The sequence below is a fragment of the Cyrtonyx montezumae genome, unplaced genomic scaffold (assembly GCF_038088225.1).
Source record: "Cyrtonyx montezumae isolate F1298 unplaced genomic scaffold, pur_monq_1.0 scaffold_14, whole genome shotgun sequence".
Classification (NCBI taxonomy): Eukaryota; Metazoa; Chordata; class Aves; order Galliformes; family Odontophoridae; genus Cyrtonyx; species Cyrtonyx montezumae.
In genome coordinates this window covers 10525324-10552037 of record NW_027071870.1, presented here as the reverse complement: position 1 = coordinate 10552037, position 26714 = coordinate 10525324, and the positions used below count along the sequence as shown (strand labels likewise).

Here is a 26714-nt window from a genome sequence, read left to right as displayed (position 1 = left end):
CAAGCATATATGTTTGTTTTGCTGGAATTAAAACCTGTTTGAAAACCTGTTTGTCCATACAAACCCTGAGGTGACTAGCTTTGAGCACAGGACAAGTCAGTTAAAAATAGAAGGTCTGCAGATACATGATCTTCATCTTATTTCCATCAGGAAATAAACATCTGTGTGGATTTTCTAGCTTCCAGAAATCACTCTTAGTATTCCATATAATGTATATTTGTAATACCTATTCAAACAATTGCACTGTTCCACTAAATCTTTTCATTTCAGTTGAACAGGTACAATTTGCTACCTAACTTTTTGAAATCTAAGGCATTTCAGCAAGAATTATACTAAGACTGTTAACACTATGTGCATTTTATTAGGCTCAGCAAGTAGGAAACCTATTTCGATCACAGGGGGCGGAGATGCATATTCAGAGACACCTACAGCCCTCCCAGTAACTATGTGAGGGTTGTCCTGAACCCATAAGGAGAAGGAAGGGGTGGGATTGAATAGGTCTAGCCAGAAGCCAAGTTCCAGGCAGTAGCTCCCTGCAGAAATCCAGGGGGTGTAACCATGCTACTGACCCCATATACAAGGACACCCAATTGGTCCTAAGGTGATCAGCTGAGAAAACCGAGGATTCAGAAGACAGTAAATCTACAGAATACAGTGGCAGTAAGAATGTTAGCATTCAATAAAGCAGTTATTTCCTCTGTTCCTGCCCAGGCAGATAATGCAGGCAGGCCTCACTGCTTCGTGCCTCACAGCACAGCACGAGTAGGGGTGAAGAGGACTCACAATAAGGAGCTGAGACCATGGTCATTGTTTCCAGACTGTATACAAGATTTCACTGTCCAGAACTTATAAAGTGCATCCATGCATGTATGAAACTGCACAGGAGACCAAGATCAGACTGAATTGCCATCACACTGAATTATCTTCAATAGTTATGTTCTCACAGACCAGCTTTGCTTAGCAATGATCTTTAGTAACTGAAGCTGGAAGGCATTTTAATCAGCTTAGGCCTAAAATCAGTTTGTTTCTAAAAATGCCTATTAGCTGCACAGCATGGTAGAAAAGATCTCTCTCTCTTTTTTTTTTTTTTTTTAAACTGGCATTACTGCAGTGTATTTGCCCAAGACCTTTGCCCCAAACAGCTGATCAGGAAGAGAAAATCTCTAATTCTAAGACTGCTTCTGTGTCTCTGGAGACTTTGCTCTCTTCTCTGTTACAAGGATGGATTATTCACTCTCATCTTCCACTTGCACATGTAAAGAAAGTGTGTGTTCCTAGTGTAAGGCTACGTCTTACTGCTCAAGTGATGAAATCACCCCTTAAAGAAATAGGTATGCCCAGCATGCCATTGAAAACTTCACTGCTGTGCAAAACCTAAAGCCATGCATTTGTTTAGAATCATGGAGAAGAGTAATAAATTCAGACCACTTTGACTCAGCAGCCATTGGAGGGTATTCTTCGGTTTAAATAAAGATGCAAAAAGCTAATGAATTGTATCACATAAGCAAGCCCAACAGATCAATAGCTTAACTCGGAAGGCAGATAGCAGTTGATTCTTTGGAAAGTCTACAAAGGAGAAAAAAAAACAAAAAACAAAGACACTTTTGGGGTGTAACTCTTGAATTTGTTTAAGGATCTCCTCACTAGGTTCATTGCATGCATCTAGTATTCCATCTTTAATAAATAAAGAATTCATTATACACTTTTATTGATCCTTACATACTTCTTCCTTTTCATCCAAAAGTTCCTGTTCCAATCTGAAAATGTTTTACTCTATTCTTGCAAGGAAAAGCTTTATTATATATCTGCCCATCTTTGCAGCTTGCTCTGTGTCTTTTTTTCACCTGTTACTGAGATAGAATGATACAGATGTGTCAGGATGAATTCAAAGCAAAAGATTTCACATTTGAAGGCAAAACATTGGATCAGTACTGAAGGGAGATATGAGCACGATCTGAACAATAATTTTGCCTAAACAAGGAACACAACAAGACCTTGGCAAAAGCCCACACAAAAATGACAAAAAGAAAACAAAGATGCATCTTTCTTCTTTGGCAATATTTCAGTATCTTAGCTGGCAACGTTCTCCTTGAACTGAATGAACCAGATACAGGTTTGGCTTTCACACAGACTCCATTGGTTGCACGGACTAGTTCTTCTCAGTGGCCATTCACAAACCCTAGGGGGCAACCTGAGTGAAGTAACTACAAAACAGAAGTTGATGGTCAGAGAGTTCACTACATACGTGGACTAGCCTACCTGATTGAAGACTGAACGAAAGTTGGAAGTCCACCAGCTAGTTATCTGTGGTTTTTGAAAATGGTGGTATACAGCTGACTTCTACAGAAAAGCAGAATGGGTGGCCTTCTAGCAACTGCAGACTCTGCAGACACACAGATACAGGCTACATCCAACTGACACTGATCAAAGTCCTCCAAGACATTTCCCTTCCTGAAGGCCTCTCCCAGGCTCTTTGCTTGTCTGGCTGAACACAAGACAATTACAAAAAGGTTTCCGGTCTAACACGACAGTCAAAACTGCTGTAAGATAGGAGCCTTTACTCCCTCTCACCTCCAAGCCTCACATTGGCAGAACAGGTGTATTTTCTCTCCTGAAAAATCATTCATTCTTTGACATGGTAAATTGGTAATTTTGAAAAAGCCAGGTATGCATTCACCCCGCAAGGATAATACTACTTCAGTGAAATAAGTCATTGTGGAAAATCACTTTCATCCAGATCAACAAGCATGTGTCCTGCCCAAATATCATTACATCTGTGGAAAAGCTGTTCTTCCATAAGGTGAAAGAATGTCTGACAGAGCCAGAAAAAACCCACAGCATAGGAAGATGAAATTCATGAATGTAAAAGGAAAAAAAAAAAGCAAAACAAAACAAAACAAAGAAAAAAAAAACCCCAACACCTAAAACACAAAGCTTAAAGATAATTTTTAGCAGAAATTCTCTTTAAGGTTTATAAATAGTTGGCATCAGCTACGGAAAAACTAAAGAAAAAGACACAGTCATTATTATTTTATTCTATTGTAATTCTGGGTCAAGAAGTAGACTACTGTGCTATTTTGGATGGCAAAAACAATTTGATACCAGCTCTGTCATTTACAGACATTTGCAGAGTCAGAATAAATAAATTCCTGACAAGACAACAGGTATTTTATGGTGTCAGTTTCGGGATTGAGTAGACAGCCACGGAGGTTTAACAAAAGCAATTTCAGATTGTGAGTGTGATTGACAGTCTGACAGGAACATCAGTTCCTCACGAGACCAAGTCAACTGAAGCATTAAATTTAGGTCCAAAACAGCTGGTAACACTTGGATCTTCCCCTCTCTCCAACCTCTGCTTCCTCGCTATGCTCAGGGAAGGCAGATCATCTACTACCCATAAATCAGAAGTTACTGGACTTAAATCTTATCTGACCAGACAGGTTACATATGTACAGAAGGATTGGGCAGGGGGGGAGGGGGAACTGCATTAAAACAAATAAAGAAAAACCCAGTAAACTGAAGTGGCTAAGTGCATAATTCAGAAAGGGATCCAAGACTGTACAGCTGTTCTAGTTGCTCTGTTCTCCATTTTATGTTAAAGGGATAAAAGGGAGTGAGGATACTAAAAATAAGGATGACTCACACACCTAGAAATACACAAGCAAGTGCTTTGGAACCCTCCCTAATATCACACTTGCCCCACAATGTGATAGAATACTTTGACACAGTGAAAGTTAAATCAAGAAGCTACTCTGATTTATAGGTTTCTATTTTCACTGTTCAAAAGATGAAGGACTAGGCTATTTGTCAACCTGATGCAAACCACCATAACTTTACTCACTGGACTGCGACCGGAATCCTTTTATTCTCTGTGATTGAGTTTATACTCTCAAAGTTTTAACTAAATTATTATGAGTTTCATAAGTACTACAAGCAGCTATTGTAGTTCCAGCTAGAACTATAAGCACACAGTAATTATCATTTAATTTCAGATTATAATGGTTTTAGGTTGGAATAAATATTTCTAATGCTCTCACAAACCCATGAAGTTCATCATCCTTAATAATCTCTATGCAAATCTCAGAGGTCAAAACATCAACTATGTATTTCTGAAGTAAAGTGGGAAAAACCACAAAGCATATCCTGATTTCCTGTACTCAGATAACAAAAAAGAGACTATTTCCATAGAGCAACAAAGAAACAGACATTTGACAAAAAAACACAACACACTGTAACAACTGTACCTCAAGAACTTGGGGAAGCATGTTGAGTATATCAGCATAAATTTAATTTGAATGTATTTTTTTTGATGCTTTCATTTTCTGACCTTCTTATTGATCATCCAGGTGGCTCTTTCAAAAACAGATTATCATGATCTCTCGAACAGTAATTCTCATTCATCATCTGTCTTACAGGTGTGTCAAGCAGATTAGCTGCATATTTCTACTGTTAGCTTTTGACATCTAATGAAGCCCAATAATGACTGCTTAGCTTTTTGAGAAACAGGTTTAAAGCTTCTTTCTTATATCATCACTGTAATAACTTTATTTATAGAGACCACTTAAAAAAAAAAAATTAAGTACCTTTCCTTAATTGACATTGTTTTGCTGGAACTATCAAGGACATCCTCAGTTGTCTGTATTTTGTTCTCTCCAGAAGAAAGCATCTCACAGGAATTCTTGTAGAATTTTCCTTCCAATTGTTCAGATAGCTCCTGTAGTCTACAGGATGCAGCAGCTGCAGTCTGTGAAACTGTCCTTGTTGCTGGTGTGCTGCTGAGTTCTGATGTAGGCTCAACATGGTCTGCCCAGTCAAAAGAAAATTGCTGAATTACACTTAGCACTATTCTCAAACTTTTTTTTTTTTTTTTACATTACTAACACTAAAGCAGGAGATCTGCTGTTTGATATTCAAATCACGTGCTGTTCTAACAGAGAAAAACTTTTCTGTCTGAGCTAGCATAGAAAGATTAATTGTTCAACATTATCTGCTGCATAGACTGGCCCCTTCTGACTGAAGTCCACATGAAGCCGCAGAGTATCACGTTCAGTACTCAACTCACAACTACATACGGATGAGGCACAAACTGCTGCTCCTGTCATCATGCCAACAGGAGGAAAAAAAATACAGATGAAAGAGAGGGGAACAAAGAGCAAGGGAAAGAAAGGAAAATTTAATGAAGTTAATATATAGGCAAAGCATTTTGATGTACCATACTAGGAAGACATTTAATAATTTAATAACGGTCTTGTTTTCTAGGAAGATCTTAGGGACATTATTTTCCTGAGCCACAACTAAACCACAGGAAAAACTGCCCTGAGGAAAAAATAAACGCGTTACCTTAATTTTTCATTTTGAAATACTACAAGCACAACGTTCCCTGTTACAGGTCTGCTTCTGTTTTACCCATTCTATCTCTCCAGCAGACAAATTTTATTAGAATGGACACTAATTTGAGGAATACAAGCAGAACTGTGCCTTCCTCCCTACATCTGTTTGGAGACCATTTTAATTTAAAATAAATTAACTTCACAGGTCAAATGCAAAACTGTTTCTAGCACCACAGAGCACTCTTTTGACCTTTACCCCAACCTATTAAAAAAGAAATTGCTCTGAGAATTCCTTGATTTACATTGTCACAGCACTGACAGGAAAATAATACTAATGTTTCAAAAACCATCCACAACTAGTTACACATATTCATATGCAGTTAACATGATGAAGATGGCTCCAAGCAGACTCCACAGTTTGCAGCAGAGACCTGACCCAGAACAGCTAGTTCAGTGTGTTCAGGATTTTGGAGGACAGGGGCAAGGGCAATGCAGGAAAGAATATATCTTAACTTCAGTATATATTACGATTTCTTTCAAGGTAGGAAAATATCAGTAAAAACAAGTTGTCTTTAAGGCCTGAAGAGCTATAAGAATAACTAAGAAAACCTCACTTGCAAAACTTAAAGGCTGAGAAATACACGTGACAACTACTGCTTTCACTGGATCAAACAGTATTAAAAAATAAAAATGAAAGTGTTGATAATGCTTGAAATGAAGAAGTTGTAAAACAGAAACACTGCTTACTGAACCAGACTACACCAAAAACTAGCATATATACTGCACCTCTGTGAAAAGTCTTGCTTTTTGCATCACTTCCCAAATCCATTTTTTCTTCAAAGGAGGGGCTTTCTGTGACTTCCCATTTACCTTGTATGATGGTATCGATTTCCTTCCGCTCAAGAGGCTGAAAAAGTGCTTGTGAACTAAACAGTTCCATGCTGCCCTTCCTCAGGAAGCTGTAGGCTGCCTCTTTATGATAGTCTCCTGTTTTTTCAAGAACAGGATGTGTGGTTTCATCCTCAAAGGAGCTGTACTTTCTAATTTCATTAGGCTCATGTGCTAGAAATCTTTTTCCTTCTTCTTCATGCTTCTTTGATGCTCTTTTGCTATCTAGCACTTCCACTGAGGGCTGCCACTGTTCTGACTTCTGTATGCGTTTTCCTGACGAGTCTGAGTTTTCTGCTGAAGAGTGGAATCTCAAATCATCTTTTGTGGCAGCACTCATGCTTCCATCACTACGTGGCTTCCCACGCATGTCTCCAGCAAACAGTGCAGAAAGGGCAGAAGCCATTGCTGAGACTGATGTTGAAACTGTACTTGACAGGGGAGTAAGTTTTCCACTTTCATTCTGCACCTATGAACAACAACAAAATAAGATAAAAAATGACCTGAGAGCTCCAAAATTATCCATTTCCAAGAAAAGTCACAATCATCCATTCCAACAACAACAACAAAAAAAGTATATCGCATTAAGTTCCTCAGAACAGAAGATGTGCTTCCATATGAATACACTGCTCTATAAAAAGATAAGGAGAACAACAATGCCCCATAATTTGTCTGCAAACAGGTGATTCCACCCAGGATAAAAATGACTGCACATCAACAGCAGCATCGTTAGCAGTAAAGGGTATATGCATAGCATGCAATATGATGTGTCAGGGCTCCGTGAAAATATTCATACTGACCTGGTGCTGCACAACACAGGGAAAAGAAATTAGTTCAAGTTCCAGACGCTGGATGACACGCCATGTGCCCAGGCTAATCAACTCTGTGTCTCAGCAGGGCTAATTAGCTTTGGCATAACTCTGCTCTGATACGGTCATGCAGCTTCCAGCTTTGGAGCCAGCACAGCACCAGAGCGAGCATTTTGTGCTGTCAGACAGCAGGCACACATTCCTGACACTTTTGCTAAATAAATCACCTTCACACAGGACTGTTAGTCTGAGACTTTCAGATATCAAACATTTGCTGTCCCACACATCCCTGCGCAAAATACTAAAAGAAACTCCCAATAGGTTTTGGTGGCCTCTGCAGTGCAACAATTGACTTTTCTATGCTGTTACAATACTTTTATGAAGTTTTTCTAGACAATTACGATGAAAAATTTCCCTGAAATGCAGAGCTTGGCATTTTCTTCTCCAAAGAGGACAAAAGCAGTGAGGGTACTTGCATGCCTTCAACAAATGAGGAGATGGTTTTCATTTGACTTATTTGCTGTTTTCTTAAGCTGCAGGGCTAGCAAACAGCATGCAGAAGGAGACAACAAAAAATCACACACCATCAGGAGGTAAAAGAATTAAAAACTGAAAATGCACATGCAAGCTCCACAAAGAGTAGACAGCACACTCGTAATCACATCAGAAAGCAGAGCAAAGGCTACTACACTAGCTCAAATATTCCAAAAAAAACATTAATAGTTACCGCTTTACTCTTTTTCCATTGCATCTATCAGAATCAGAAATTTAGAGGAGATCAGCAAAGAGTTCTCAGCTTTAATTACCAGATATTTACATTTGCAATTATGTATTTTGCGAGTGAAACATCCAGTTGCCCTTTTTGTTACCGTACTTATGTTTCTTCCTATAAAAGCCAGAGCTACCACTCAAATCTTCAGATGCACAGGGCACTACATGAAGTCTTTTTTACACATTCCTATTGTGCTCTGGTTCAGAGGCAAGCCTGATTTCCTTTGCTAGGTTCAGAAAAAAGATGACAAAACATGCTTCCTCTGCATTTCCTTGTCTGAAATCTAAGTTTATCTTGTAAAAGCCTGACAAACTGAAGCATTTGTCACTAGCTTCTTTCTCATCTGCTTCAGTGCAGTTCTGTTGATCACATTCCTGGGCCCCAAACAAGTTAGTGACTCAATCGTTAAGGAGTCCAGGCTGTGACAGTGGTTAGCATGTAGAAAATGAATGGAAACAGTACTCTGTAATGCCAAGAAATCTTTAGATATATATGCAAAATATTTACTACTGCTTCAAGCCTAAGAAAATTAGGCATAATGTACAGTAACATACTCATGCAGCTTTGCACCAATGTGGTTTAAGAATCCTACCTTCTTATTATTCTATTATTATACGGAAAATGTATAAACAGGAATGAAGATAAGGAAAGAGAAGAGTATAAACTTTCTCAATCTCAGATTGATCCAAATTTGTAGAAACGCAACATGCAACTTTGGTCCCCAAGGATCCGATGTTTCTGTTTTACTGAACATCAGCTCTGAAATACTGGCCACTCTGCTCTCAAACTTCACTAAAGAAGAATTCCTTTCCAGTCTCAACTATTTGAAGGATTCTGGAAGGAGAAGCCCAATTCCACTCCACAAATTAAATCACTTTGACTGCAAATTTCTAAATTTCAGAAGTATTCTGCTTTGAAGGAAAAAAAAATAAAAAAATCAATGCCCCCTCCCATGTAAAACTGACAGAACAGAGTCCTGATAATGGAAATAAATAATGGCTTCATTTCAGGATTTGAAACATGAACATCATAGACTTCAGTAATGAGATGTGTCACGGCTTTCAGCCCTTTGGTCATGAATTTACTTTCAGAAGACATATACAGTATTGCACGGGAAAAGACAGACACTATGCAAGGTACAGCATGCACTCATCAGGAAGATGACATACTCTTAAATTACTAAAAAAGAAAACTCTATCAACGAACTCAAACATTTTGGAGGATGTTGATCTTCAGTGTCTGTTTCCTGTGAATATGTCATGACCCCTGCGTGCAGCTTGGGGCAAAAAAAAGGCCAGCTGTCATGGCATCTTATGCAGAAGCTGTTTTCTTCAATAAAAAGACACAAACAAGAAACAGCTAAGATTGCACTTACCTGCTCAACTTCTCCAAGAGTGACTGGCTGAGTCTGGTAACGAGTATTCATCCTCCTGTGCCTAATATCACCTCGACTCCTTGTGGAGATAGCCCTGGATACTGGCTGAGACAGTTTGTTAAACAAAGCCATCTTTTCTGCCAAGCTTAATGTGGAAGAATCTGGTTCATCAGATTGATCTTGCCCCATCGCTTCTTTGGCTGCTCTTATCTCCTCTTTAGCTAGTATTTTTTGGTGTGCTGATGCCTGCAAGCTGAAGAAACAGAACTGGAAATGAGTTTTGAAGATGCTGTTATGAAGTTTTAAAATCTTAACCTGAGAGATGCAGAAGAACTTGCATATGAAGCATAATAGCCAATGTAATGTAGCAGCCTACGTGATTATGCAGTGGTTCAACATTGGCACGAAGGTTTCCAATTAAACAGCTGAAGATTTAAAGAAACGTTAATTTTTCAATCACAAATTCATTTTATTGTGATACCACAATTTTTGGAAAGGGAAACTCAAGACTGAAGACAGGTTTTTGAGACCTATCACTCTATACAGAATACAGATCTATGGAGAGACATTTAAGAATCTGCTGTAGAACAAACACTTGTCCTACACTGCAGTTCATGAAACATTCAGCTTTATTACAAATAATTTGTGGAACATATTTGATAAAATACGCAAAAGATGGATTTAAACTTTAAGTTAGCGTGGCTTTTAGGTTCACATGAATCATAATGTCTCTTTTTATTTGAAGGAGAATTCCTGTTTGTTATTGTTTTGAGTTATATAGGGTGACTCAGTAATAAAAAATGTTTGCAATATACTCCATTAATTTTTAAGATTGTATGACCAATGCTGAAAGCAGACACATTCATTCATAAAAGCTGTAACTGCATTTGTCTCTACAATAACATTTTATTCACCTCTAGCTAAATTCAGCCACGTTTACGAAATTAGTATATATACTTTCTGTCGTGCTCTTTGATAAAATTCTCTTATTCAGGACAGGCAAACAGTATTCTGCAATGTTACCTATAGGTGGTGCAATTTCTTATCTTTCCTTAAATTTTGCAAGCTAAAAATATATATGTAGAGACAGACAAAGAGGATATGTACTGCTTGTGAAGTCAAGCACCCAGCTTCAGTTTTTCATGTCAGGATGACATTATTGTATAAAAATGTAACAGAGTGAAGAGGGTTCTGCCAGGTCTGCTCACATGCAATTTCATGTCTCACACATAAGAGTAGGTGAGTGTGGTTAGAAAGGTCCTAAATACAGACACTTAACAAATAAAAGCTGCAACATTTCATCATGCAAACGTAAATGAATTTGACAAGTGTTCTAAATATTCTTGAAACGAGTATTGACTTAACACATTGAAAAAGGCATTCAAGACTTTAAAGATGCATCTGCTATTGAGGAATCTTGTGCTCCATGTAACATGCATGTTTATCCCCCCCAGTACCTGGTAGGTTGTACAGTGCTCTTAACTACAGTGGGACTAGGTACTCTTGTCACTACTGTGTGGGTATTCACAGAACGTGAAGCAGGGGTAGTTTCACTTTAAAGAATTGCCAAGGAAGGAAAATTCACAAGGAGAGAGAAGAAAAAAGCATTAAGAAAAGCAATACATTAAGTGTTAACTACAGAAAAGACCAAAAACAAAACAAAACAGAAAAAAAACAAACAGCGATGATTTTTAATTAACGGCGTTACCTGCTATGAACTTGGCAAATTAACATCAAACACGTTGGAAGAACTAAAAGCTTAGAGGAGCAAACAGGTTGTCCCTTGAAGTTGCTGTTATCCATAACGTAAGTTATCTTTTAGCGGATGTCTATTTGCCTTTCAATTTTCCTATTTCCCCCCCCAAAAATATTCTCCTTTTTGTTCAGGAAAGCTTTGTGATGTACGAGCAGAATGCAAAAGAGCATTTTTGACATGTAGACTTCAAATTCCAGACTCCAAAAGGTTTACCCCAATACAAATACATTACAAGAGAAACTGTGCAGACTTCTCTCAGTGCAAAGTACCCTTCTCATTTGAGTTACAAATCAATGCTATGATTAATCCTGTTTTCCTAATCCACAGCTTCATAGACCTGCTAAATTACAGTTCATACGTTACAATTGCCTTTATTTCAAAGAAAGAATTTCAATATAGCTTCCCCTGTGGTTCTCAAGGAAGTTGTCCTTATTCTTAGCACTACAAAGTTGTAAATACCACATATATGGAACTTATTCCCAGATTTAAACACAGGAACCAAGTTTAGAGCCAACACATGCACAAGACTTACGTAGCTGCAATGACCACTTCCTCACTGGTAATTGGTTGCGTGTGTGATCTGTCCTGCAAACGCCGCATTCTTCTCTCTACTGCTGAGCTTCTTGTAGGTGGTTTAGGAATATTCTTCATTTCAAAAGATTTTTCCATTTCCTAAGAGGACAGAAGTCAGAATTCAAACCATGGAAGAGAAGTTCTAAACACTAGTTTCTTTTAAACCTTCTTGAATGCAAAGCATTAGTTTTGCTGAATGTCCATCTCTGAATTAAAAGCAGGATATGATCACACAGTAGGCATCATGCAGATAAAATTAACTACACATCTCTTTAAATAATGTTCTCAAAGAAGGCTTTAAAGCAACAAGTCTGCTGCGTAAGTAGATGAGAAATTTAAAAAAACATGTGTATGCATTTGGACTTGTTCAACTGCATTACACTTCATTCTTATCAACTTAGTGACCATCAGCATCTTGAGTGTGAAATGTTTAGCTATGAACTCAGCAATCTTCTGCATCTTGGACATGAAATGTTTACCTCTATTTTCTATTATAAAAGTTTAATACTTACTCTAAAAAGCAACCTCTTTGCAGCTACACTTAGTTTGGCTCGATCATCTAATTTTTCTTCATCTACAGAAAGCAAAAAAGAGAAAGCTCATATGAAGTGAAAGTTTTTCTGACTAAATGATTTCTGAACTCACACTAAATAACATTTAACTAATAAAGAAACATTTGTAGTCAAAAGTTGCCTGTATTCCCTTTCAGTTGAAGATATATTGTGAAGCAAATTGTATAAACTTGTATTTACACATATTGCATCAGAGAAAAATTCTGAACAGGACCTTCTAAAGCAAAAGAATTTTCTGCAGGACAGCTTACGTACTTTTGGGTTAACTAAAAAAACTTTTAGGAATGATCATATATATTATGGTAGTGTATGATAACACACAGACTAAGAAAGTATTTAGACTAAGAGCACTGTCTTAAGGCTCATTATTCATCCTGCTGCATAGAGCATCTATTTTCTCTCAGTTGGCTAGACATGCTGGCCCTTCTAATTCCCCTTGTTTCCCCATTTTTCAGAGGTTCAACTGGAATCCTTGGGAGCTGAAATCAGCATCTTCCATATCCAAGAGCCAGCATCTCAAAGCTGTGGAGTATCAGCTTTCAAATAGCACAAGGCATTAAATCTAAATTTAGGTACTCATGAGATTAGCTTCTTAATTTGTGCCAGACTTGCTGAGAGTGACAAGAGGAAAACTTAGGCAAGATGGCAGACAATTATATAATTTAATAACCAGCATCTTCCAACATCCTTAGCTAGAAAATACTTCACCAATACCATTTTCCCATTATAAAATGGCTTTTAGTCTTAAAGCTAGATCACTGATCAAAACAAGTTTTTTTTCTTTTTTTTTTTTCCCACCAGATAAATGTAAATATGTTGAAAAAGCAAGTCACTCCATCTTCTGCCCCATATATACTTAGATATCCACAGATTTTCAAGCTTAAATGAATTAGAAATCAAGTCTGTAGCAGATGTGGCCCAAGGAAAAGTGGCACTTCATAGGCATTGATGCTTATTTTCAGACTTTTTCTTCTTTTTTTGCACTATCAAATACTACTTGAATAAAAAAGCATATTCATTCCCATTTCTTCCTTAGAAAATAGCATAGTGACATACCGTCAGCAGTTGGTATTTCCGCACACAAAATGGACCTAGTGAGAAAAAATCAAATAGAAGCAAGTTAGCTTGAAAGAAAACATCAATTAAATTCAAACTCCATCAGAAGAAGAATAGAAAAACCATACCTATCTTTCAAGTTTCAACAACTTTCAATAATTTCCACTTATAACATCCTTAAACAAAGCAGAAAGGCAAGCAATCATATCCAACTTTAGTAAAGGAAAATAACTTCCAGTTTATCTCACAGAAGACAAAGGTCTAAGATTTGCTGCTTGATCTATTAACATCGGATAAGTAGATTTGATTGATTACAATTGATAAACAGAGTAGGATGGACTCTCTAGTCTATATAACTCTTTTGAAATAACAGACAAAATCATTTATCATTAGGCAGAACCAGACAGCTGCAATACTTCACGACTGACTGCTCACCACTTCACGTAGGGGGATTTGCAGCAAATCGCTTTTTGTTGGTTTTCATTTTATAAGAAACTTCACACCCAAGTCAATTGGAATTTATTCTATATGAAGTACTTGATCCATGTTTTAAAGAAAAATGATAACCTTTTAAAATATTGATGCTAAGAAATGAAAAAATTTTCCTGATGAGCTTGTTCATGTCTACCTGCACCAGAACGCTATGCAGAGCTGCACACGTGCCTACCTATCCGTCTCCTTTCGTTCTGCTGACGTTATAGGTTGGGTTTTAAATCGCTCAGAAGTCTTTCTATTTTCACCAGGAGTGAAATAGCGCCTTGGCCTTCGTGGCCCTCTTTCACGGTCACCACCGGCAGACAAAGCGCTGCCTGACGTTGACATCTCAAACCGAGATTCGCTTTTACACCACATGATAGAAAGTGCATAGAAAAGAAAATGGAAGAGAGAAGTAAAGCATAGATGTAAGTATCTCAGCAGTTCACCAGAGTTCACTCTGCATGCTCCTCCGGTAACATGCACGGACGGACACATTCCAGCTCCCCACACCACACCTCGCACTAGCAAGCAGAAGCACGGAAGCAGGATTCAAACCATCTCAGCCTCCAATACACACTGGTGAGAGCTAAGCTGTGTGCTGTAAGTGCCGAACACAACTGATGTTGAGTGTGTGTCATTTTGCCAAGGACGTGCAAGTTTCACACGAAAATATGTCTGAAATGTCACCTACAGGTCCGTTTTCTTGTTGGCATTAGCAGTTTCCAGAAAGACATTACGGAGCTGGGCAACAGAGACTTTTGTGTCAACCATGCCAATCTCACCATTTGCTGCGTTTGCTTCCATGCTCTTACTATGAAAAGCTTCTAACTTAGGAGGCACAGTATAGTCAGACATTGAGCGAGTCAGGACTTTATGCTTTGACACCTTCCACACGGGGCCTTTTCCCTGAGCTGGCTGCGATACAGACCCGCTCTGTATGTACATGACAGCTTCGCTCCTCTCCATGTTCTCAGGTGTCTTCAGCTGCTGCTCAGGCACCTGCTTCTTTTTGCACTCCTGCTCCCGCTGAACATCTGAGCTGACCTTCAGCTTGCTTGCAGACGAGGAGCTCCCCATACCAGTATCTAGTTCTCCTTCTCCAAAGAGGCCTTCGTGGCTCTTCCCTTGCTTACAAATCTCAGATGGTAAAATTGGCCTTCTGCCTTTGGAAGCCTGCTCACCCTCTGGGGATTCTTCTTCACCAGGCTTTGCTCCGTAAGCCAGTGCCTCTTTCTTTTTACTCTCCGGTGCAGTGCCTGCTGCTGACTTCGTTAAGAGGCTGACACTGTCTGGAAGGAGGCGGCTGCCGACGAAGATGTTTTCTGGTTCTTCTGTTGCCATCAGCTGAGCTGTGTGTGCAATGCCAGCAGGCTGAATATAGCCATGTATTGGTTGGCGGACCGTGCTGACGGGCTGATTGAGAACCCTGTCAAAGGCAGACGTTTCTGTCTGAAGAGGCATGTAGTGGGTTGGCACTGGCTGCGATTTTCTCTGAGACACACTGTCTGTGACAGGTTCAGGGCTTCCACGCGCACTTTCCTCTTTCACCAGTTTCTCTCTAACTTTTACTCTTTAAGAAAGAAAAAGGATTAAAGCTGTGAACAGCAATACCAAAATGGGAAGGAACACAGACACCTACTGTGGGTATAGACAGCAGTATCTTTAAAATAAAAAAACAAATGGTATACATAAGGAAGTCACGTTATAATGCAATCTCTTCCTACCCCCCAAGTATTAGCAATGATATTGCATAAAAACATTCAGGAGATTCACAGGCCTTTAAACATGCATGGCTCCTGAGAAGGTAACTGAGCAAGCCCTGAAAATGGCCAGCACAGCCCTATCATGCCACTAATGTGGCCAAGAGACATATGCAGTCTCGAATAGACAAAAAAGCTGATGAAAGCTCATCATGTTATTAAAGTGTTTGGTTCAGCCTGAAATTGCAGATTCCATTGGCAGCACTGTATTCAGAGTTTGAAAGGTCTCCAAACATGGGCATGCTTACTTCATATCAAGAGGCTGCTGCGCAGTGCTAGAGAGGATGGAAACAAGTGCTGGTATCTCCACCTACAACTTCCAATGTTGTTAGACATTCATTTACTTCTTGGTGCCATTTAAGACAACTAAAATGTTACAGGTAGCATCATTTCCTATGGTAAGCAAGAAAAATGTTATAAATGCAAGCTTCAAAGCCTTAGGTGAAACTATGAGATGGCTGCCACAGTTTGGAGGGCTTGTAGGGGATCAAAGTGAAAAGAGAAAAATTATGGCTTGAAAGTAAGCAATCCAGCTCAGAGTATGTGCAATTCCAGGCTTGCCACCATCAGACTTTGGAATGTTTATGTTACTAAAAAAAAATAAAAAAGTACTACTTAAACGAAAGGAAAAACGTTGATCAGATAAATCAGGATTATCGAAAGTTATCCAAACAATGACCTTCCTTGCAGCTATTTTTTTTTCTCTCCGAGAACTTGTGCACTTGTTAGTGAAACTTCCACGTTTACTCAAACACAAAGTTTATTCAGTCTGATAAAGTGATTCCTTAAACTATAATGCATGTATCAAGCATTTTCCAGAACATCCACAATGATGTTAGTACTGGGTTATAAGAATTATTTTCACTAGGAGCACGGTAGAGTCTTCCTGCAATGCTTTGCACGATGGGCTAAAGGTATGTGTTACTGAATGGGAGGAAGCAGCTGCTCTTAGCTCTGATCAAGAGCGTGATGTATTTTTCAGTGTTAAATTTTTACTTTTCTCACACCGTTGCCTTTGGAATTCAAGGAATTAATAGTAAGGAAGGCTAACATAGATTGGATTGAGGTGGAAATATGTGTTGGTTTGCAGAGTGCAAAATGAGATAAAATAAGTAGTTGTAAAAATGATGGAAGCTGATATGATAACAGTTGTGGAAGAAGTGAGGGGTGTTTGTATTTCTTCATCAGAATATCAATTGGTTGCAAGTCACAATAAAAGCAGATGCTTCAGAAAAGTTTCAACAGCTTATCTGCAAAGAACAATACTTTCCAACTCACTGCTGTTAAGGGAAAATAAAGGGCAAATGTTAAGTTATGACAGGGTAAAGAGGAATTTCACAGTCGACTTGTTAGCCACACAGCTATGTGATACCTGGAGGGCCAGCTGATAAGAGATGGTGTGTCCCCTTCTGAATCTTTCTGAAGGAACCATTCAGGTTTTGCTTTCCCTGCACTACTACAGAAAACAGAACTTCAGGTAGTTTTGGAGAAGATCGCAACACATGCTCACCCTCAGCTCCCACTCTTCCCTCCCCCATCTTCATCTCAAAACCTTATTTTTTAAAATGATGTGATTACTTTGTTACTGAAGACAGTTAAGGAAAAGGAAAGTACAACACATTAATAAAAATACAAGGTGGCAACCTGCGACACAGACGATCACACTTCCCCAGATGACTGCATTGTGTTCTGAGCACTGAGTTTTCCTGCAAAGGTAAGTTTGCTAAGTGTATGCTGTTCAGAATTTCAGCAGTGAAAGCTACTGTACAATTTTATTTCTGCCAGTGTCACTGCAGGTTTGAAGGCTATACGTAAGGATATCCCTACAACTTGCTGAAATTAATTCTTTAGTGGTAAGAACCTGTCATATCCTGGTGTGTCAAAAAGAAAAAAGTAATATCAATTTAATGAAGTTAGAAACTCAGGCAGCACACTGTGCTTCCTAAGAAACTCTCTGGGGTAGCAGGAATCCCCCTTCTTCCCAACGCTCCCATACAGCAGCTTCAGCAGTGCAAATCCCATGAGCTCTCAGAGACACTATGTGAGGCATGCTGTGTCACTGTGCAACTGGAGACAGAAAGCTAAAGGAACAGGAAAAGCAATCCCCTGACTTCCTTCTGCTTCAGTGTTGGAGTTAAAGGCATATAAAGAAAAAAAGCCTGTGAACTTGCAAGCCCTACAGGGATCATTATTTGCAGGCTACCCCCCTTCTTTCACAAGCACTTGCCCATTTCAACGCATGATGATCAGGAAGAGATCACAGTCCAGCCACACTGGTGCTTACTCCTGGAGAGTGACAACGCAGGCTGCTTTCCATTATGTTCAGCTGGGTCTGAAAGAGCTCCTCACCTTACACTACAGTCATTTGGGATTAGAAATCCCACCAAGCTCCAGGTCTTCTGCTTCAATTTTTCTTAGCTGGTCATTTAATAAGAACAGTTGGAAAAGGACAAATCAAAGATGGTCCTTAATATAAACCTACTTACAGTAAAAACACTGGCAAATCTGAGAACTCACCGACAGCTGTCACCTCATTCAGGCCAAGCTAAGAACAAAGCCAAACATCAACTGCTGAAATAACTTTTGTGTTCATTTTCCAATTGTTCCTGAATTCCTAAAGGAAGTGACCAAACAGGAGGCATTCACAGGAGCTTTAACAGGAGCTGACCCAGTAGCTGAAATTGCTCTGAGGAAAGTAAACTTCCCTCTTGTCTCTTAATATGTACTTTGGCTTGTTTTATAGCAGGCAGGGCAGGGCAACTTGTATTTGTACTTCATCATTCATCCTTCGAAGAGGGCAGTCAGAAGAATTCAAGCCATGTTTTGAATGTGGAGTTAATCAGCAACTTCACAGCAGCAGAACATATACAATGTCAAACAATACCTTCTCAGCACTTTGTTGTCTTCTCAACAATGGATTATAGGATTGATTATTAATACGCTTAAGGCTAAAGGCACAGAGCTTCCATACTTACTCCAAACTAAGCTGCATTTATTTTCCAATCTGAACTCAGCTAACTAAAATTTAACCAAAAAAAAAATCTAACAACACATATGATGGGAAGCTGCTTTCAGATTGGCACTGATCTAGAAACTGAGATTTAGGCGTTAATTTATTTGTGTAAATCTCTGGATTCCTACATCAGATTCTACATGAAAATGGATTTTAGTACTTTATTGCCTGGAACAGAAAACAACTAAGTCTCAAAAAACCAGGAAAATCTTGCAGTTGGAACCTGTCTCCGGTTCATGCCAAATACAACCGATCCCATAGTGAAACACACAGCATTAGATCTCAGAAGGACATAAAACTTCTAACAGATGAAAAAGTCTGTCTCTATTAAAGACTGCTTCTTTAGTCATTTCTCTTCAGCCCAACTTCTGCAGGACCTTTTATCATAGAAATAGGTAATGCCTGCAGTGGCAGATTTAAAGTGAAGCAGTTGGAACGAATTGACCTGATACACATTCATCCCACTCAGCCTGAGTTTGTAGCTATTTTATACAGGTACACTAGAAAAGCACACTTGTTAGCTCCGAATTCTTTAAGACAGATTTTGGTAAACTATTTTCGTGAGAACCAGTCCTTGCTCTTGAAAAAGAAGAATTTAAAAACGACAAGAGCTTTATGGGAAGGCCAGACTTGTCCACATTGAAAGCTCATCTTCGAACAGGACCACAAAGAGCTCTCTTAGAGTTGCTTTGCCAGGACAGTTGTTGCCCTCCCAGTGCTGCATGTAGTCTGTCTAATCTTGAGCTAGAAAAGAAAACTCTGGAAAGCATTTCAGTGTCTCACTGGTTTTCCCATGCAGAAAAACAGACTGTGGTTGCTTTAAGAAAATAAAAGTTCCTTTTACACTGCAGTTGACACATTCTTGGCTATAAAGTTTGATATGCCATTCTCTTTATTTTTCCAAGGTTGAAAACTTGATCCCTTCCTTCACCTTATAAAGCAAAGAAAATAACTTACAAAATTAAGGATGAACCTGCCAAATTACTGAATTCCAATCGCTCAGTATCCCTTCCTATCAGTAATTGGATTAGCCAAGAGATTTATCTCAAATTGACCATCTGAAACAAAGGGATAATATTTTGTAGCATTTTAGTCAAGTCTGCTTCTGAGATTTGTGGAGTTTGGAATAACCCAGTCAGCTCAAAGCTTCAATACAATTCTCCATTCTTATGGGTGACCTTACAATGATTGCTTTCCTTGCTCTAGTAGCAGAATTGTAAGATTACAACAAATCACAGTAACTTCCCAAGCATGCTGACTTCCTTCTGAAGGCTTTTTTTTTAATGACAATATTCCTTTAAAATCTAATGTGAATTGGAGGATTCCAGTGGTAGTGCATATATCCACCTACCCATGTGGAAGAAGGTAAGCAGCATTAGAAGGCAAGTGAATAATGAAAGGAGGTTAAAAAAAATACTAAAGACCATCGCCAGTGTTCCCTATTCAGTAAAGCAAACACAAAAAAAGGAAAGTAAAACTACCTTCCAGCAGTTTTCAGGCAGGGTACATAGGTGATTTGATCAACCCATCAGGCTGTTAACCTTTGACAGTGAAGACTGCTTCATCATTCAAACTTCAAGGTACAGTTATGTGAGTTAGTAAGGAAGGCTTTAACCATTTAACCACTTTCATATAAGAATCAACTTTTGTGATTTTGATGGAAAAGATAAAGAAGTCCATTCAAGGTACCTTGTTTCTGAACTCATTGCTTCTGTAGTTACAATGGCCAAATTTTTTCAGCTTAAGCATTTCAGCTGCCTAGAAGCAGTCACCAAGGATCTATGATGAGTGTGTGCTTAAGAGTACAGTTCACACTCAAATTTCTAACCTTTCTATCTGCAGCATTCTAACATAACTTCTGCTTAAAGTTATTATTTTTTCATAAATGCACCTCTCTAGAAATTAAAAAATTGACCTTGAAGGAAACCAAAATTCTTGGTCACTTGTTGTTTTCAATTACCATGATAGCCTTGATAGTCTGTTTTTAAAATTATGTTGTGAAACTACGATGTGGAATTTGTAAAAATTACATTTTTTTTCCCAGTTGGAAAAATGTGATAATCCTTTTAAACATTTGATTTGTCAAATCTGAAGTAATTCAGCATATCAAGAGGGAGGCTGTGTTGTCCCAATTCAGCGTGGAATTTTTACTCCTGCTCTGCCCCTTCATAAATACCCTGATACTATCTGAGCTACTAACTATCACAGTTCAAAGGGAGTTTTCCATTTTCACAGCAGGGATACAACTATCCTTTCAGCTAACCCAAGGCACTTCTCAGCTTATAACACTGAGGCCTATTTTATCTTGGCAGAAGCTGTCGTGAAGCTATTCAAATCTTCTCTGACAAAACAACTCATATTTGCTTGGAAACTGAATCCAAACCATTACTGGATATAGAAGGAAAAAGTTAAAGGCTTGCTTTGACAGGTAATAAGGAAAAAAAGAAAAGTGGATTTAGAACCATATCTACTTCCATTTCTAGTTTGTCTGTAAATAAAGACATTTAAGAAAATATCAGTTATTCAACTCTTCCAGGATGTTCTAATTTTAGCATAAACTGTTTTAAGCATAAAGGAAAACCAAGAACATATCTAATCACAGAAATACAGATAACCACATTGTTGTATCACAAACACATCACAATTCAAGAAGCCCAATCCAGTCTGTAAGTAGACTGGTAAGGGGGCAGAGGGATACAGCATATCTCCAGAGAAGACAAGCTGGGAGAAGGTGTTCCGCCTAGAGAAGATAAGATTTTGACAAGACCTTTCAGCTGCCTTCCAGTAATTATAGGGGGCCTACAGGAAAGCTATAGAGGGAGCAATCTGGATTAGACATTAGGAAGAAATTTTTTTTATGCAAGTGATGAAGTGCTGAAACACTTCGCCCCCCAAAAAAACTGTGAATACCTCATCCCTGGAGGTGTACAAGGCCAGTCTGGATGGGGCTGTAGGCAAACCAATCTGGTGGGTGATCAAGTTACACAAACAAATTGTAAGAACAAACAAAAAAATCCTTGTTACCTTTGTCTGATGTTACTGTGCAAGGGCTGATCATTCTGCAAGTGGATTGGTGAGGCTGCCCGCTTTGGTGAAGAAAGGGACTCTCGGGGGGTTTGCTTTGGTGATATTGGCACTTCATTATAGGAGGAAGACTCTCGTCCAGAAAGCTTAAGTGAGACAGAACTATCCAAGGTTGCTGAAGGGTCAGAAGCCTGTCTAATGGCACTGTCATCATCTACCCTTTTGTCACTCTTTTCATTTGAAAGCTCTTCTTTAGCTGGAATACCATCTTTTTCATGGCTGGAATACTCCCTGGATTCAGAAATCACACTCTTTGACTCCTTCACTTCAGTCCTGGACAAATACAAGGAGCCAGAGTCCTTGCTTTCATCATCGTGCCTTTCACTTTTCAATCCCTTTCTTTCCACACTGTCAGGATCTTTTCTTGCCCGGGAATATCTGGATGAGTAGTCAGAATCCAAATCAGAATCAAGAGATAATCCATACTTTTCTGCCAGCTGGCGTCGTCTCTCTGCCTTGTACCTAGCTATTCTTTCTGCTTTAGACTCTAGTTCATGGGTATCCATGTTTCCTGTACTGTACAAGGACTCTGTATTTCCTCCTGTTATTTCTGCACGGTATCTGGATGATCTGGGTTGTTTCTCTACAGAAGAATCTGAAGTTTCCTCCTCTTCATTTGATCTTCCTGCCAAAAGAACAACACGTACAGACTAATCCATCCAAAACTCCATCAAGTACCCTAGCTCACTTACTTTGAATGGTGGGTAAATGATTTCCATTTTCTTACAAATCAAAACATACCAGTGACTGCATAGACATATTACAGTTTCACACTACAGTCTTCAAAGGCACATAAAATGATTAAGAAGCTTACATTAATTGTAGCCCTCTAAGAGTTTCATATCAAATTATTATATAACAGGAAGGTTAAGCAAAAAAAAAAATCCTGATCACAGCTGTTCTACAAAAGTCTTCTCCTGCTACTGAACATACAATGGGGTAGAAAATGAGGTAATTCAGCAATGGAATACACTACTTACCTAAGTGATGGCTGTATGGATCAGTTGCACGCATATATCTTGGTGTATCTTCTTCTAGTAAACGGTGTGCAACTGACCCTGGGCAGTTCTGCAGAAGCATAGGTTGCGTATCATTTTCAATCCCCTCTAAGCGTCTAGCTATTCTCTCTTTCCTGAAAAAGATGCAAAACATTTGAAGTCAAATATCCTTGAAGATTTGAAGGGAGAGTTTCAAAGAGGAGGTAACAAAACAAGCTGTATGTTTTGTTTTACAGGCCAAAGACTTTTTCTTTTTTACCTTTTCATTTCCAAAAAATCTTGGTTGTTTGGTTCAAACAGTTTTCTTAATTCTGAAACTGAGACAACAAAAGATTATACAGTTTATAAGCTGCTAAGTTTCAGAAACTCAAAGAAACTTTCTAAAATGCTTCAGAATAAGAAGGAACAGTCAAAACATTAAGAGACCTCACATAGTTTTTGTCTGGAAACAAGTGTTTACCTTTTGTTTTCCTAGTTTACTAAGCTTGCTCTGTCGAAAGTGCATTAGGCCAACAGATGTAAATACCAAGTTCTCCAAGCTTTTAAGATCCAGTGTAAACTGGGCAAGTTATATTTTTGTTAGCTAAGACCAAGCTTATGTGCTATATTAACTACTTCAAAACCAGAGTTACAGTTTACTCATTACACAAAAGCTGGTGATCACGCTTAAAAAGTGCCCCTTATTCCTTAGTCCCCACTAAGCTCAAGTTTGGAGATAACCTGTACAAAATACCACATACTCTTCTGGTATTCCTAAGTGGTTAATCACTTCACTAGATTTCCCTTGTAGCTCTAACTGCACACATTCTCCTTCTCTTGCCCTAAACTGTTTGGTGGTGTTATGTGCTAGCAGACAGCTGTCACAGATCGCAAAATAGTAGAGAACCAACAGGAGGCATGATGGATGAAGTAATCTCTATATATACACGTATGTGCAGAGTTATCAGTGGTGTTTGCAAACCACACTGGAGCAGCAAGTGCTTCATATTCAAGTGTGGTGTCACTTCTTACCACCAGGAAAATAAGCCATTTGGGCTGTCAATGGACACAGTGAATTTGTGGGACTGCGAATGTTATAAGTCCCCAGACTGTCATTGCCTTGGCTAAGACATGGTGCTAAAAGCTTTGTTAACTTATTTTGAGGTAATGTATCTCTAGTCTTCTGATTCTGTTCACACAGGAATCAGAAGCTGAAGTAAACTAAAATATGCAGCCTGTGAAATCAGTCTAAGATTGCCATCTGAAACACCTGATGACTCAGAAGGATCTAGAAGACACTGTTGCACACCTCTGTAGAAGTGACTCTATCAGCTTTATTCCTTATTGAATTTCACAGTTCTAGATATTCGTAGGTTAAAAATTATTGAAACACCACCCTTTTAAAGGTCAGGTGCACCTTCTTAACTATAAGAATTCATAAGCAAATCTAAGTCAGTGTTTCAGCTGACACATACATTTCTGTAGTCAATATCAATGTTTGTACATCACATCACAGCTAGGAAAATAAAGGAACTATTAACACTGTCTGTCACATCATGCTGACGTGATGAAAAGCCACTAGGACTCCAGGTAAAAGGCCTCTGATTAGTAAGACTGAATACATTCTCATTCTACTTCTCAGAGAGGCAAATGACTGAGGTACTGATATATTGTGTGATGCTAGAGATGGATGCCTACAGGAATGCAGTACACACAGGAAAAAAAAATCATCTGGGGCTCTCTCTGAGTCTACATTTTTACAGACCACAGACAAACTATCAAATTTTTTAAGGCAGGTTATGTCAAACTGATTGTCATCACACCATAAAAATCTAAGATGTCCCACTCTAACAGGGCTAACCACCTCCCACATCTTGCTTAAGCATCTGCAGCAAAACAGGGGGAAGCCTTAATTGTTGAACAAATTGACCACACGTGAAGACAACCCCCGAAAGCTAGAAAGCTCCAGATGGCAATCTCTGCAGACAGATGAGAACTGGACTTGACCAATGGAAAATCTGCATCCCACACCAAGATTAAAGCAAAGATGATTTCTTACACTGTGTTTTCATAGCTTTTTTTCTCTCAGTTCATGAGCAATTCTCATGTTGCTCTTCCCACTCAGGTGTGCTAGCAGTGAACTGTATTAAAGAAAGATTTTATCCATGTGAAAACAAGTTGTTCCACACAGACACTAAAGGAAACAATTTCTCAAATACTTCGCTTTTCACCTCTATCAAAAGTAGTTCTATTTCAGTTTGTTCCTCTGGATATTAGGGTTTTTCTGTTGCATCTGTTCCCTATACATACAAGAAATGGTTGAAACAAAAGCCATAATTGTTCTGCTACTTCAAACACGTAAAAGGCCTCCATCACTCACAGTTAATAAAACCACATTCCACCCAAACCCTGATCATTTTTCTTCCCTAATAACCAATTTATTCAGCGCTTTAAAACATCAGAATACAGGTCTTTTATAGAGTTTTAGTCAAGCTCTGAAGCACAGATTCATATATTAAAGTCTTCTCTTCCCCCTCCCCCCACCCCCTCAAACAAGGAAATTTGGCTATAAGTCATCCTTATACAAGAAATTCGGAACATCCAAAGAACTCCCAGCAGCATTAGCTCAACACCCTCCCAATATATATTAGTTGAAGTTCCAGAGGTTCTACTACCACTCTGCAGTCCTAAAAAGAGCATTGGACTCACAAAGCATCACTTCAACACCTTCCCAAACAACATGGGACAAAAATAGCATGAGACTGCTCTACACTGCCTTGTACTTTTTCCACACTTGAGAATCCAGACAGCAATCATAGCTAGGTTGACCAATACCTGCAGAGTTCATTTGTGAAAACAGTATCAGTGATACTGTTCTTCAGTACCATTCTTTAAGATGAAAAAAATAAAATAACTTCCACAATAAAAATAAATAACCCCCCCACCCCCCACCCCCCCCCCAAAAAAAAAAAAGAACGCAGAAAGTCTTTATTACTGTAGTGATTTTTCTGCTAACTAATATATACCACTTCAAATTACGAAAGCTAGTTGGAAAAATTTCTGCCCTAATAATGCCTAAATTTCTGGCCTTTGCACTCTTAGGTGATCACATTTCTCTTTTTTGGTTTCCAGTTTGAATATGGTGGTGCCAGTTTCCCATCTGTTCATGAATGTCATTTCTAATGATCATGTGGAAAAACATTCATCTCAGAGACATCCATGACAAAGTTGAATAATAACACCTCTTCCTAAAAGGTAGCACCAAGATCCGATTCAGCACACAAGAAAGAGTAAAATTCATTTCACAGTAAAAGCTCCTTATCTAAGGTAGATCATGCTAACAGTTCATATGCACTGTTAGTAAGTATAGTTAAGAAAAAGAAGAACAACAACAGTTCAGGAACTGTCCTGTGCTTCAGGCTTTATTTCAGGATGCTGAGCAAGATGCTATGGGAAGATATCCTCTAAGGCAGACTATCAAGGAAGCATCTTAATTTTGGTAACTGTAGACCTTCTGAGCAGAATTAACCTTCTAAGTCCAGGTATCTAGCAAAAATAGTATTCTTCCACATCTCATCCTAGAGTAGTAATTTTATAAAGTATATTCGGAGCTCACATTACAAGAATTTTAATAAGCAAGCAAACACAACCCCAGCACTTCAAATTTGAGTGAGATTTCTTAGAAAATTCAGGAATATTTCAGAAAAATTACTTACACAATATAAACTTTTCTGCTGGAAGCCCTCTTTGGTAATGGCACAGCAGAAACATGTTGGTGAAGTTGTAGGTATGTGACAATATTATTTTTAAAATATAGAAGCTGTAAAATCTAAATCAAGTCTTTGAAAAGTTTCTAGTAGAAGGTAGAGATATACATTTATAAAGCTTGCACAGATGTATAGGCTTATAAAGTCTGTAAAAAGGTGGGTCAAAATTTACCTGCAATAGCCATGATTTCTTAGAAATTGTAAATATTCATTACAACACAAATTTTCCTCAGAATGTTGAGCACAGTAGTGAAGCCAACCAGCCTTTTTCCTTTCACCTCTTCCTCCCACCTGGGAAGAGGATGCTCTGCAAATCAGGCTGGAGGAGCATTTGCCTTCTGTTCATGCTAGCAGGGGCACACTAATACACTTAATGTTTAATTATAACTAGCAACATGAGAGACTTCAACTAGACTTTTTGATCATTAGTCCTTTACCTATCTGTTGAAAATTAAGTATATTTCTCCCATTTTCCAACACATGTAAATATGGACCAAAGATGACC

The 26714-nt window shown here is 38.6% G+C and overlaps 1 protein-coding gene across 11 annotated transcripts in view; it reads right to left on the bottom strand.

Annotated features, from left to right (window-relative positions):
* SVIL (supervillin) overlaps positions 1 to 26714 on the bottom strand; it is a 100873-nt gene that overhangs the window by 33175 nt on the left and 40984 nt on the right. For 2 of the 11 annotated variants that reach the window (XM_065731436.1, XM_065731439.1), the window contains exons 4-17: positions 22723 to 22780; positions 22446 to 22597; positions 21406 to 22090; positions 16741 to 16824; positions 14300 to 15178; positions 13799 to 13969; positions 13132 to 13166; positions 12016 to 12077; positions 11463 to 11602; positions 10632 to 10727; positions 9175 to 9427; positions 7755 to 7778; positions 6201 to 6687; positions 4584 to 4803 (exon numbers count right to left, since the gene is read on the bottom strand). In XM_065731436.1, coding sequence (XP_065587508.1) covers positions 4584 to 4803; positions 6201 to 6687; positions 7755 to 7778; positions 9175 to 9427; positions 10632 to 10727; positions 11463 to 11602; positions 12016 to 12077; positions 13132 to 13166; positions 13799 to 13969; positions 14300 to 15178; positions 16741 to 16824; positions 21406 to 22090; positions 22446 to 22597; positions 22723 to 22780 — 3346 coding nt within the window. The remainder of the gene's footprint in view (positions 1 to 4583; positions 4804 to 6200; positions 6688 to 7754; positions 7779 to 9174; positions 9428 to 10631; positions 10728 to 11462; positions 11603 to 12015; positions 12078 to 13131; positions 13167 to 13798; positions 13970 to 14299; positions 15179 to 16740; positions 16825 to 21405; positions 22091 to 22445; positions 22598 to 22722; positions 22781 to 26714) is intronic. The other 9 variants (XM_065731437.1, XM_065731445.1, XM_065731441.1 and 6 more) reach the window with 8 other exon arrangements.